This window comes from Chrysochloris asiatica, unplaced genomic scaffold, assembly GCF_000296735.1.
Source record: "Chrysochloris asiatica unplaced genomic scaffold, ChrAsi1.0 scaffold00077, whole genome shotgun sequence".
Classification (NCBI taxonomy): domain Eukaryota; kingdom Metazoa; phylum Chordata; class Mammalia; order Afrosoricida; family Chrysochloridae; genus Chrysochloris; species Chrysochloris asiatica.
Genome location: NW_006408595.1, coordinates 9,153,914 through 9,168,970, shown reverse-complemented (window position 1 = coordinate 9,168,970; position 15,057 = coordinate 9,153,914). Strand labels below are relative to the sequence as shown.

General features: G+C 36.7%; 1 protein-coding gene across 1 annotated transcript in view; it reads right to left on the bottom strand.

Moving 5' to 3' along the window:
* The window catches only part of TMEM117 (transmembrane protein 117), a 763,946-nt gene that overhangs the window by 138,423 nt on the left and 610,466 nt on the right, over positions 1 to 15,057 (bottom strand). Inside the window, exons 8-9 of the mRNA XM_006865317.1 lie at positions 12,288 to 12,304; positions 2,234 to 2,243 (exon numbers count right to left, since the gene is read on the bottom strand). Coding sequence (XP_006865379.1) covers positions 2,234 to 2,243; positions 12,288 to 12,304 — 27 coding nt within the window. The remainder of the gene's footprint in view (positions 1 to 2,233; positions 2,244 to 12,287; positions 12,305 to 15,057) is intronic.

The following is a 15,057-nucleotide window of genomic DNA, read 5'->3' as shown; positions in this document are numbered from 1 at the left end:
GTGCAAATGGTTAACCATGGTTTGGGTCAGGCACACCTTAGTCCTCAAGCTGACATCTTTGCTCTTCAACACCTTAAAAAGGTCTTGTGCAGCAGATTTGCCTAATGCAATATATCGTCTGATTTCTTGATGTTGCTTCTATGAGTGTTGATAGTTGATCCCAGAAGAATAAAGTCCTTGACAACTTCAATCTTTCCTCTGTTGATAAGAATGTTGTTTATTGGTCCAGTGGTGAGGATTTTTGTTTTCTTTACATTGAGATGCAATCCATACCAAAGGCTGTGCTCTTTGATCTTCATCAGTAAATATTTTAAGTCCTCTTCACTTTTAGCAAGCAAGGTTGTATCGTCTGCATATCACAGGTTGTTAATGAGTCTTCTTTCAATCCTGATGCCGTTTTTCATCATATAACCCAGTTTCTCAGATTATTTGCTCAGCATACAGGTTGAATAAGTATGGTGAAAGAATACAACCTTGTCTCACACCTATCTTAATTTTAAACCATTCAGTGTTCCCATGTTCTGTTCAAACAACTGCCTCCTGGTCCATGTACAGATTCTTCATGAACACAATTAAGTGTTCCGGAATACTCATACTTCACAATGTTGTCCATAGCTTGTCATGATTCACACAATCAAAAGTCTTTGTGTAGTCAATAAAGCACAGGTGAACATCTTTCTAGTATCCTCTGCTTTCAGCCAAGATCCACTGGACATCAGCAATGCTATCCTTCATTCCATGTCCTCTTCTGAATCCATCTTGAACCTCTGGAAGTTCTTTGTCAATGTATGATTGTAGCCATTTCTGCATTACCTTTAGTAAAACTTTACTTGCGTGGGATATCAAAGATATTGTCCGATAATTTCTGCATTCCATTGGGTCACAAATACGGATCTCTTCCGATCAGTCAGCCAGATAGTTGTCTTCCAAATTTCTTGGCATAGATGAGTGAGTGCCTCCAGTGCCACCTCACTTTCTTGAAAGATTTCAATTTTATTCCATCAATTCCTGGAGCCTAGTTCTTTGCCAATTCCTTCAAAGATGTCAGTTTGAGGACTAAGGTGCACCTGATCCAGGCCATGGTATTTTCAATAGCCTCCTATGCATGTGAAAGCTGGACAGTGAAAAAGGAAGACTGTTGAAGAATTGATGCTTTTGAGTTATGGTGTTGGAGGAGCATATTCAAAGTGCCATGGGCTGCCAAAAGAACCAACAGATCTGTGTTGGCAGAAGTGCAGCCAGAGTGCTCCTTAGAGGCCAAGAAGGCCAAACTTCATCTCTCATACGTTATCAGAAGGGACCAGTCTCTGGAGAAGGATATCGTGTTTGGTAAAGTGGAGGGTCAGAGAAAAAAGAGGAAGACCCTAGCGAGATGGATTGGCAAAGTGGCAGCATCAATGGGCTCACGAGTGTGGCAACAATAGTGAGGCTGGCCCAGGACCAGACAGTGTTTTGTTCTGCTGTGCATAGGGTTGCTATGAGTTGGTACCGACTCGATGGCACCTCACAAGAACAATAGTTAACCAGGAAGTAACTGGAATCTCTTACCGTCTTGAGCAGAGGGGAACAGATAAATCTCAGAACAATCCCTAAGGTCTGATAAGCTCTATAAAGGAATCATCTCCAAACATCCAGCGTACATAGCCTCTTTTCCTCACGGAACACGAGGTGTCTTGTGGACTAATAACCTCTTGTCAGGTCTGATCTTCCTTTCCTTTTTGTAAACTACTAGGAACTTGAAATTTTATGTGTCTTTCTAACCCTCCTCACCTCTTGCACAATTACACAGAGATTAAATTCAATGAGTACTTGTTGAAATTTTAACAATTATGGGTGTGTTTAATCAAGAAAATATCTTGTCTTTGGTATTAAAGTTCAAAGTAGGTCTGAAATGTGGGTGGTGGAAGTGTAATCTGTCAGAGAATTGTGCATAATGTACTAAGTCTCTGCTTTCAGAGCAAGATTGGTTTTTTCTTATTTACATAAAGAAAAACACAATTATATTAACCAGAAACAAAAAAAGAATAAGGCAAAAGAAAGGAAAAAAAATGGGAATACTGTACTATAAAAATTGAGTCCCGGTGTGACACTGCATGATAATGTGCTGGATCTCAAGGTCAGTTTGAACCACAAGGCTGGCACTTCAAACCCACCAGCTGCTCCTCAGAAACCCTATACAGGGTTGTTAAGGGTTGGAAATGACTCAAAAGCACTTAACAACAATACAACATACCATAAAAGAACTCATACTCATTGTGACAATTAGCAAACTGTTTTTACTCTCAAATAGTTCATAATATTGTCACTTAAAAATAATATGAATCATCCTAGAATTCTCAGTTTAATTGTACAAAGCATAAATACTGAAACCAGTATTTTGGGTTTCATTTTCATTAACTTTTTATTTGTAACAAGCTATACTTTTATACAGAGTCCTGGTGTGACAGTAGTATAAACACTGGATTTATAAGCAAGGTTGGTGGTTCAAACCCACCAGCCACTCCTTGGAAATCCTATACAGGGTCACGATGAGTTGAAACTGACTCAACTGCACTTAACAACTAACAACATAATTGTGCATGCATCACTCATCTGTCAGTATATTGCATTGTAGTGGTCTGCTTGTCACTGTGAATCTGGAAGGTAGGCCACTGGTACTCAAACACCAGAAGGGTCCACATGGTGAACAGGTTTCATTGTAGCTTCCAGACTAAGAATTGGAAAGAGGACCTAGTGGTCTATTTCTAAACAACTTAGTCAGTGAAAACCTTGTATCAAGAAGCAGAGCTTTGACATAATGCTGGATGATAGACCCTCAGTTTGGAAGGAACTCAAAATATGACTGGGGAAGAGCTGCCTCTGAAAGTAGAGTCAACAGTAATGACAGCTTCCAGGACCTCCATTTGCAGATGCGGTACAACTCAAAATAAGAAGCAGCTACAAGCATCCAATAATAATAGCAATGCATAAATATAGGAAATTTGGAGATTGTCAAAAATAAAATAGAACTCATTAAGATCAATATCCTACTTATTAGTGAGCTGAAATTAGTTAGTATTGGAAATTTCTAATCAGACTATAATAATATGGTCTATTATGACGAGAATAACAAATTAAAGAGGAATGATGTCGCATTCATTGTTAAAAAGGAATATTTCCAGATCTATATAGAAGTATGAAGCTGTCAATGATAGGATAATACCCGTACACCTATAAGGATGACCAATTAATATGATTATTGTGCAAATTTATGCACTAACCACAAATGCCAAAAACAAAAATATTGAATATTTTTAATCAACTTCCGAAATATGAAAGTGATTAAAATACAATACAGATGCATTGATAATTACTCATTCAAAAGTTGGAAACAGAAGGATCGGCAGTGGGAAAGTATGGCCTTAGTGATAGAAACCACCAGGTGATCCAGTGAAAGAATTTTGCAATTTATGTTATTGAAAATATCTTTTTATCAACATCAGTAGTGAGAATACATGTGGCTATCACTGGATAGAATACACAGGAATAAAACCAATTGCATCTGTGGAAAGAGATGAGGAAAGCTCACTATCAGTCAGAATAAGGGTCAATTGCAGAGCAGACCATCAATTGCTCATTTGCAAGTTCAAGTTGAAGCTGAAGAAAATTAAAATAAGTTTATCGAAGTCAAAACATGGCCTTGAGTACATTCCACTTGAATTTAGAGACCATCTTAAGAACAGATTTGACACCCTGAACACTAATGATTGAAGGCCAGATGAACTGTGGGATGACATCAAGGACATCGTGCATGAAGAAAGCAAAAAGTCATTCTAAAGAAAGAAAGTACAAAAATGTCAGATGTCAGAAGAGACTTGGAACTTGTTTTTTGTTGTTGTTGTTGTTGTTTTGATGAACATATCTAATTTTATTATGTTTTGTAGACTGTGTTCTTTACAAATAGAAGGTTATACATGCATCAAACAATTCTACTGATGCCAAATTTCCAATAACATATACTCATTGTGTCAAATTTTGCTAATTCTCACAATATTTCAAACTTTTTGTAATTCACTTGCAAATTTCAGACTACTACTATATAGTGTAAATGGAGTCCTGGTGTGGCACTGTGGGTTAATGTGCCAGACTGCAAAGCTGTCAGCGGTTCAAACTCACCAGCTGCTCCTCAGAAATCCTATATAGGGTCGCTATAGGTCGGAATCGACTCGACGACACTTAACAATGACAACATATAGTGTTAATATAACTTTAAAAAACTTTCTACTTGGAGTCCTGGTGTGGCATGGTGGGACACTGCACCAGACCATAAGGCCGATTTAAACTACAAGGTCGGAAGTTCAAATTTTCCAGCTGCTCCTTGAAAAGCCTATATAGGGTCATTATGAGTCGGAACCAACTTGAAGGCACTTAACAATAACAACAACTGTGAATTGAGTGAAGGTTTATGGACAAGATCATCAGTTTTACATGCAACAAATCATACAAATCAATGACTGCAATCCCCTCTATGCAGCAAAGTTACCCCTCTTCCTCCCTGTGGTTCCTAGTTCCATTCCACTCTTCTTCCCATCCCTTCTCAACTTTTAATTTTAAATGAATGGCCATTCCATGGTGAGCATTTGTTGTTGTTGGTAAGTGCCGTTGAGTCAGAATACGTTACTAGTATTGTTGTCTCCTCTATATACCCTTTTACTGCTTGGCTGAAAATGGGGCCACGAGGCTGAGTTCCAATCTAGACCTGAAGGGTGACTGAGGGCTACAGTCTTAGGTTCCTCCAGTCTCTTTTCTACCAGTAAGCCTGGTCTTTTTAAAATTATGTTGAGTTTTATTCCACATTTTCTCCCATTCTATCCAGGACCTTCTAATGTGATCCCTTTCAGAGCAGCTGGTAGTAGTAGCCAGTCACTATCTAGTTCGGTTCTCAGAGTCATGGTAACGAATACTCACGTATTTGATTAGTGCATTGTACTAGTTGATTCCAAGCATTTTCAGTTTTCATCACTCTCCTTTCTTCCACGCATGGAGAGACCAATAGCTGATTGGTCCTTGTCTCTAATCACCAAAGTAGGATGTAGAGCATTATCTTTGTGGACTTTGTTATGCAATTGACCATGGTGTCCCCTGAGACTATGGCCTTGAGTCCCCAGGCCCAGAAACTCATTGCCTTAAGATATTTGATAATGTCTAAGAAGTTTTCATCATTTTGTCTGCTGTGAGTCCTGGTGTGGCACTGTAGGTTAATGCGCTGGACTGCAAGGTCTCCTTGAACTGCAAGGTCTGCAGTTCAAGCTCACCAGCTGCTCCTCAGAAACCCTGTACAGAGTTGCTATGAGTCAGTACTGACTCAATGGCACTTAACAACAACAACAAATGCTCCACCACATTCATAATTGGCAGGAAAAGTAAATACCCATATACAAATATCCTCTTTCAAACTCATGTATTTGTGGGCATATTCCCACTCTTCTTCCCATACCCATTCAGCCTATGTATTTGTCCATGTATCTGCCCGCAGAACATTTCCAGGATTGTGTATATAACAGTATCTACTTCTATTTCCTTTAGCCCTTTCATACCTCCTTGTGTCTTCACTTGTCTTCATCATCCATCTGCCAATCTCCTTCTTCCTGTATACCACCCTCCCCATCACCCGGGTTAACATTTGTCTACTCTCTAGACACTGAATTACTCTTCCTTCCTTTTCACCCCATGTTTCCTTTAGCATGAAATCCTTTTCTTGAGTTTTTACAATAGTGGTCTCATACAGTATTTGTCATTTTGTGATAGACTAATTTCATTCAGAATAATGTCCTCCAGGTTCATCCATGTTAAGGGTGTTTTGCAGATTCATTGTTATTCTTCAGTGTTGCATAGTAGTCCATGGTGTGTATGTACCAAAGTTTGTTTATCCGTTCTTCCATTCATGGGCACTTAGGCTGTCTCCATCTTTTTGCTACTATGAACAGTGCTGTGATGAACATGGGTGTACACATATCTACTCATGTCATGGTATTTCTTGTGGATATATGCCAAGTAGAGGAATTGCTGGGTCATAAGGTATCTAGTTCCAACTCTTTGAGGAAGTGCCATACCATTTTCCACAGTGGTTTCACCATTTAACAATCACACTAGTACAACAACAACAACAACAAGGTATCTAGTTCCAACTCTTTGAGGAAGTGCCATACCATTTTCCACAGTGGTTTCACCATTTAACAATCACACTAGTAGTGTAAGTGGGTGTCTCCACAGTCTCTCCAAACTCTCATGAGTATTTGTTGTTTCTGGGTGTTTTTTTTGGTTTTGTTTTTGTTTTTTAACTTTGCTCTTTTGTTGGAGTTAGATGATATCTCAGTATTGTTTTGGTTAGCATATCTCTAATGATGAATGGTCACAAGCACTTCTTCATATGCTTGTTGGCCATGTGAATGGCTTCTTTGGTGAAATCTCTGTTCATGTCCTCTGCCTATTTTTAAATTGGGTTGGAACTTGCTCTTATGCATAGAGTAACTAAAGAAAATGGATGAAATGATGAAGTAAAAGTGCTGAACAAAAGATTCAAAGACAAAGTAAAATATTATAATGTAATGTGCAATAACCTGGAATTCAAAAACAGAACGGGACAAACCTACTTGGTATTTCTCAAGCTGAAAGAATTGATGGAAAAAACTCAAGCCTCGAGCTGCAGTACTGAAAGATTCTATGGATCAAAGATTGAATGATGCAGGAAAAGTGAAAGGAATGCACAATCACTGTGCCAAAACCTATTGGTTAATATTCAGTGATTTGAAGGTAATATATTATCAAGAGCTAATGGTATTAAAGGGAGAAATCTAAATTGCATGGGAGGCGTTGGTGAAAAACAAAGCTCCAGGAATTGCTGGCATACTAATTGAAATGTTTCAACAAATGAATGCAGATTCAGCACTGGCAGTGTTAATCAAGCATTTATGTCAATAAATTTGGTAAACAGTCACTTGGTCAACCAATTAGAAATGATCCATATTTGTGCCTATTCCAAAGAAAGGAGAAATGATGGAACAGTATCATTAATGGGGTCCTGGTATGGCACTAGAGGATAAGCACTGGATTAATAACCTCAAGATCAACAGTTCAAACATTCCAGTCATTCCTCAGAAAGCCTATATGAGACAGCTATGAACTGGAACTGATTCGATGGCACTTAACAAAAAGAAAAACCAATCATTATTATCACACGCAAGTACAATTTTGCTGGAGATAATTCTGAAACGACTGCAGTGGTACATAAATAGGGAACCACCAGGAATTCGGGCTGAATTCAGAAGAGGAAGCCGAATGAGGGATACAATTGCTGATGACAGATGGATTTTGTCTGAAAGCAAATATTTACCTCTGTTTTAGTCACTAAGAAGAGGCATTTGATTGCATGGATCATAATCATTGGGAAGAATTAAATTTTAGAACACTTAATTGTGCTCATGCAGAGCCTGTACATAGACCCAAAGACAGTTGATCAAAAGAACAAGTGGCCACTGTGTGGCTTAAAATAAGAAAAAGTGTGTCTTAGGGTTGTATACTTTCACCATATTTATTCAATTTGTATGTTGTGCAAACATCTGAGAAACTAGTCTATATGAAGAACCTGGCATCAAGATTGGAGGAAGACTCATTAAGAAGCTGCGATATGCAGATAACACAACCTTACTTGATGGAAATGAAGAGGACTTAAAGCACGTAATGATGACGATCAAAGTTTACAACTTTCAGTATGGATCCCATTTTAGCATACAGAAAGTGAAATTCCTCAAAACTGGACTAACAAGCAGTATCATGATCAATGGAGAAAAGACTGAAGTTGTTAAAGATTTCATTTTACTTAAATCCACAATCAAGGCTCATGGAAGCAGCAGTTAAGAAATCAAAAGGTGTATTGTATTATGAAAATCTGCAAAGGACTGCTTTAAAATTATTAAAAAGCAAGAATGTCTCTTTGAGGACAAAAGTGTTCCTGATCCAAGCTATAAGCTAAGGTGGTTTCAGTCACCTTATATGCATGTGTAAGATGGACAATGAAAAAGGAAGACCAAAGAAGAATTGACTCCTTTAAATTATTGCATTTTTAAATAAGCACCTCTATTAAAATTCATACATTTTATTAAAATCATAAATAAACCTCTCAAAATAATTTGACTGGTGACCTCCATATTTTAAATTACATTGCCTACTCCAACCATTTAGAATGCCTTTTATCATTTATAAAAATTTAAATTAACTAAATGAATGTGGGAGAATTCCTAAATAAGTATTATAATTCAATATAAAAATTGTAAGTATTATATAATAAAGCATAAGATATTAGAGCAATAAACATATTTTTTTCCATGTTAAGTCAATCTTATGTTTTGTGTGTGTGTTTTGTTTGATAAACTAAACAAACTGAATGAAATGATTCCAATTTCTTTTGTTAATAAGGAGAACAACAACCTCCATATAGAACAGATAAATGTTGACTATAGTCAAAGCTCCTTTAGGTAATAAGGTTACAGCCTCATCACTATGGGTTTTGCAAATGTGTTTTCCACAAGGATGCTATGAACAAATAAATACACTTCCTCAGGTAGATTCTCAGCTGGATTTACTAGAATGGCCATGTAGATTGATGAATAACAGCGGCTTCAATCTCAGTCTCATAATTTCGTCTTTCTTTGCCTCTTATTCTACAGAATCCCATACTTCCCTATTATCCAGTACTACATGGTTAACCCCTAAAGTAGCAGGGATACAAAGCACCCTGGTCTAGCTCTATGGGGGCAATCATTCTATGGGTCAGAATTTGATTTATAGCTTAATTTTGAACATCTGCACTTTCCTCAAGTGATACCTGGATCCTCTCTCTCTGACAATAGTTGATTACTAGGAATTAATAGTCAGTTGTTGTTTCATTGAGCTAAATATGCAAATTAACACTATGAAATCTGACTTTCAGAGGCACATTTTTAGGTGCCAACATCTGATATCTCATTTATTACAAGATTCATAAAGGAGTCATTCTTATTCATGTTAATATTCTCATTGTGAATAAAGCCATTAAAATTAATCATTAAAACTTTTTGTTATAATTTGGCAGAAACCCTGGTAATTAGAATTGATCAAGAAGACTTACTGCATACAGGTTTCCTGAGAACAAATCTGCACTGATTCACCTCTAGGATGTTTGCTTTATTTTATATATTTTATTTGTCTAACCTGTAATGCTTTCTAAGAGCTCCTCATAGGTGTTTTCTTCACTTTGTTCTGTACTTTTATTTTGACAAACAGTATTGCTACAAATCGCAAGAAAAAGTTACTGGTAACATTTTATTATTCCAAAGGGAAATTAAAGGAGGTATTCTGCCTCATATTTAATATTTAATACTACAAAAAGAATAAAAATGGCAATCATAAAATATGAATGCATACAGCTCAAAGGAAAAAAAAACAAAAACCCTAAAACTAAAGTCTCAAGAGAAGAGAGGAAAGAAAAGGAAAATGAGAGCTAAAATATATGAATTCATCATACCATCTCCAAAATTATGTTTGGTAGTCAGTCGAGAAATTGTTGCAGAGGTCAGTATATTATATTTGGTTTGCTTGTCTTGAAAAATTAATAGACTTTACCATGCCATGATAATTCAGTAAAATATACCAGTTAAAAAGAACAATTATTCAGTTACTGAGTTATACAAAATAACCCCTTATATGCTAATGTATGTACTATTACAGCAATATGCCACTTATAATGTGACCATCATTGGCCTAAGTGCTTTACACAAATATAATTGTATAATTCTTACCACAATCCTCTATCACTGCCCCAATCTACAGTGTAGAAGCTGAGTCACAGAGAGGGTAAATAAACTTGTTATAAATTTCATAAGTGATATAAGATATACAATGTAAATGACACAAAGTGATTCAAACACAAGCTGACTCATTTCAGTCTGTGCTCATAACCATTGCACACTTTGGCCCCACCTAGGAAGCACTTATATACCTGTCTCTGTGTTTGTAACTAAGAGTTCATTTGTGCACATTTTAATTATTTGTATAATATTGAAAAAGTATCACCCCAAAGTACTTTACATTGAAAAGGAAAACTGACAAGGACTGAGAGAGAACAGTTCAAGGAAATAGTTTCACGGCAGTGAAAATGGAATCTGAGAGATGCTGGCCATTGATGCAAAATGCCCCAGTTTTTATTTAACCAATACAGTTGAAAAGATGTTTACACTCAACCATGATTCTTGGGGAGCTCCAGCTTCTCTTTTTAAGTAGCATCCAATTAAACAATTATCTGGATTATTTTCCATTCAGGCTGCAACCAGAGCCAGCATGACATACTGGCTCATCTATTCCACTCTCCTCTGGTTTCTGGCCACCAGTCAAATGGAAAGAACTCATAAATAATTATCAGCCTGAGTGGTTAGAATCTTGCCTTTCATGTTTTCAAATTTCCAGTCATTTACTTCCTTTTCCTCAATTATTTCTAATACCTTTCAGATTAATGGGAATTAGATCTGAGACAAAGGGTTAACAGAGCTTTCCTAATCCAAAGGCTCCCAGTCTCTGGAGAGGGTCCTTCAAGTCACAGAATTGTTGCTAAGGATGAGTGATTTCTTAGGTGCACCAAGAGTTATTGGTAAACTAAGCAAATGAAATGGTTTAGGTGGATTGTATGTGTCATACAGACTGCCAGTGATAGAATTATGATAAAACTTACATCTACTGCCTTCAAATAAGTTTTCACTATATATCAAACCACATTGCCTCTTCAGCTAAAACTTGGCAGAAATTCTCAAAAATTTAGTATAATCCTGATGTCATCAGTTGGAACCATACTTATTTTATAGTCTTGCTAAATATTTGTATCACAATTAGAGACAGAGTGGCCCATGTATATAATGCCAGGTAATCCACATGTCTTGGTTTAACACACATACATCATTTTTACATTTCCTTCACCTCAAGTTCGCTCTTGTTTAAATTTTGAACTAAAATAACTTATTTGTTGATACTGTTTTCTTCCTTTCATAACTACTTAAAGAATTATTTATTGAGTACTCCACCAACCATCTGTCAGCTTGTTGTACTATGGTGGCTTATATGTTGCTATAAGCAGGCTGTAAGCAATGCTACTGGTATTTCAAACACCAACTGGGTCACCTCTGGAAGACTGGTCTCAGTGGAACGTTCAGATGAAGACAGACTAAGAAGAAAAGCCTGGTGATCCACTCTAAAAAATCAGCCAAGGATAACTATGTATCACAACAATCATGGACATGGATCAAGATCAGACAATGCTTAATTATGTCATATATGCATAAAGTCATCATGAGTTGGAGCTGACTCCACAGCATTTGGCTACAGTAATAGCAATGAGTAATCAAAGAGCCTGAGAGCAGACAGTAAATCAAGCAAGAGACGAATCGGCATTAGGTTTGGATTACCCACAAAAGGCTGAATCTTCTTAGGGATAACCATCATACAATTTCTTTTTGATTAAAAACACTCAGCAAGTAATATTATAAGTGGAACCAAATGAAATTGCCTAAGTGTGACCATTTCCCCCCCAAAATCATAAAGCAATTAATGTACATCAACATAACACTTTTGTATGTTTTAACATAATAGCTATCATTCATATTCCCAAATCTTCACCATCTTTGGTGAAAGTCATGAATACCATATTTGTTTCTGATCATGCAGAAAAGGTCACTGTAAAGTCTTAGAGAAAATAAAATCAATTTTATATCTTGCTATAATATTCATGCTAAAAAGATGAACATACACCAAAACATGTCAGATAATATTTCATAATTTCTCATAAAAATCTGTGAATCTTATTAAAATTGATTTTTATTAAGGTTATCAATGCAATAAAGTAATATATAGTCTAAGGTAGCAAATAAAATTATGTTTTATCATATTTCAAAGTGCTAAATACCTAAAATGAATTATGACATGGCAATGGAATTTAAAATGATTTAAAATCATAATGTTTAACTATGTTGTTATGGGAAAAAAATAACACAAGCAGACATTAGCATAAGGATGATTTCCTTAAAATTTTATTGCAAAATCTAGGGCCAGTTCAAACATCCAGTTCCCCTCTGAACACTAAGTACCAACACACTGAAATTACAGATGGCCATGAGAGAATGCCAACAGTTTTCATTTGGCTTGTTTTAATGATCAAAGTTGCTATTTCAAATCTGTGAGAAAAATAATCACCACTCAAGTCCTCAAGCTACTTCCTCCTAAAATACGTAACTTCACGTTGCCTCTCAGCCCAGCTGGTGAAGTCAAAGTTGTTCCTGAGGAAGTCAGGAAAAATAGGGCTTGGTTCCCTTCCGGTCTCTTACTTTTGAGAACAGGAAGTACCAAGGGACTACAAAGGTAATGATTGCCAAGTGATCTAGCAGACAAACACAGCTTCTCCGTATGGTGTTCATTAAGTAAATGCCACTTTCAACTCTCAACCAACCTGAACACACTCATTAAGATAGGATCCCTAAGAAAGGAGACACAGTTATTAATTTAGATTGTTTATGGTTCCATTGGGATATAAAGTCTTTAAGGGAAATTATTGACATGTAATGTTGTCAATTAAATTATACATTTATGTGTTATTTATCTTTATATCTCTCTATTACTCCATCTAGAAAAATGCCTGGGAACAGCAGGAGTTCAAAAAGCACTGAAAAACTGAAATGAAGAAGCAATTTATTCCTGAAAGTCCATAAAATAGATAGCTGAGAAAGATAATCCTGAGTCAGGACATTTGCCCTTGAAAATTGTCATGAATGTGATCAGTGTCCCTGACATCTCCAACAACTGCAACCTTATATGGGACTCTGATCATCGTCAATCTTGATATATGATAAAGGAAATGATCATACTTCTTTCAATAGACGGATTCCTCTAGTTATGTCTGACACAGGCTCTGAAAAGTACCTTCTTGGAGTGGAGAATAGTTATTCTTGTTCAGGAGGAACCATTTTAATTTCTTTGTGTTCTACAGTTTTAAGTACTGCTCTGGTAGTGTAGTGGTTACGAATCATGCTGCTAATATTAAGGTCAGCAGTTCAAAACTACCAGCCGTTCTGCCAGAGAAAGATGAGGCTTTCTGCTCCCATAAAGATTTGCAGCCTCGGAAATGCTGTGCAGGGTCACTATGAGTTGGAACCGACTCCACAGTACTTAAAAACAACAACAACAACAACATGACATGAATTGCATCTCTGCAAAAAAGACATGCTGAAGTCCTAATTCTTGGTACCTGTAAACATGATCTTGTTTAGAAATAGGATCTCTGAAGATGCTATCAGTTAACATGAAGTCATACATAATCACCGCCACCACCAATTTGAATGGTTGATTATGTGCCATGGAGTTGGTTCCAACTCATAGTGACCCTGTACAGGGTTTCTGAGGCTGTAAATCTTTACAGGAGCAGAAAGCCTCATCTTTCTCCCATGGAACAACTGGCAGATTTGAACTGCTGACCTTAAGATTAGCAGCCTGATTTGTAACCACTATGCTACCAGAGCTCCTTTCCAATTTGAATAGTGTCCTTATAAAATAGTAAAGATACATAGAGAAATAGAGGGAGGAAGGGCAGCTGGGAGAAGATACATCTATTTGCAAGTTAACATATGCATGGGACTACCAGAAGCTGGGAAACACAAAAAATATATTCCCCTTGAGATGCCAGATAGAATATGACACACCAAATGTTGATTTGATCTTCTAGCTTCCAGAATGATGACAATAAATTTCTATTCTTTAAAGACACCCACTGTATGGTATTTAGTTATGGTAGCAGTAGGAAAGAAATGCAGGGTTTAAAACATCTGCTAGGAGAAGTAACACCCAGTAGATTGCAAGGTCCTTGGAACAGTGGCTATGTCAGTCACTAGTTAATGACATTGAAGAATGAATGACATGTGGATAGTCAATAAATCATTGAAGAAATAAAGTAATCTATTCACCCTAAAGCAGGAAATGCACATTTGTAAACCCTTCACTAACTAAGATGCTCCTGCCATTGATGGCACTTGCTCCAGTACTTACAGAGCTAAGAAAGAGGCCTGTACAGAGCAGACAGAGTTCCATTGAATGAATCTAATGGGCATGCTAATCCTGTGTGTCTCTAACAAACTCACTAGTCCAGTTTTTTCTTCCTAATGAATTACTGTGTACATACTAAATAATGCACCAATCTAAGGAATAAGAATTAATGAGATATTGCCCTAGGTAGAAAATATTACCACAGTTCAGTAATAAAAGTGGTAATAAATAAGTTGTTGCTAAGTGTTGTCAAATCGGTTCTGACGCATAATGACCCTGCATTGGGCTTCTGGCTTGTGAGTTTGAACTGCTGACCTTGTGCTAATGCGTCAGACTGCAAAGTCATTTGAACTGCAAGGTGGGTGACTCAAGTTCACCAGTTGCTCCTTGGAAACCCTACACAGGGTCGCTAAGGGTCGGAATCGACATGAGGGTACTTAACAACAACAACAACAATAGATAAATGACCATATGTTACAGATAATGCCAGAAATAAAAAGTATATCCACTACTGTTTAATTAAAAAAATAAAGTGATAGCTCTGATGACATTTAAAACAGCAAAGTGAAATTGCTAACAAAGTATTCTAACTTCCATTTTTTTTCTGTTGTTGAATTGCCTTTAGCTAAAAAGAACATAACCAGATCAGTCTTGAGGTACAATGCTATCTGTGATAGGATAATATCCATGCACCTACAGGGAAGCCAGTTAATACCACAATTATAAAAATTTGTGCACCAACCACAAAATCCAGTGAGGATGAAATAGAAGAATTCTACCAACTTCTTCAATTTGAAATCAATCAAACACACAATCAAGATGTCTTGATCATTACTGGTGATTGGAATGAAAAGGTTGGGAACAAAGAGGAAGGATAAGTAGTTGGAAAATATGGTCTTGGTGATAGAAATGATGCTGGAGAATGCATGATAGAATTCTGCAAAACCAATGATTACAAATACCTTC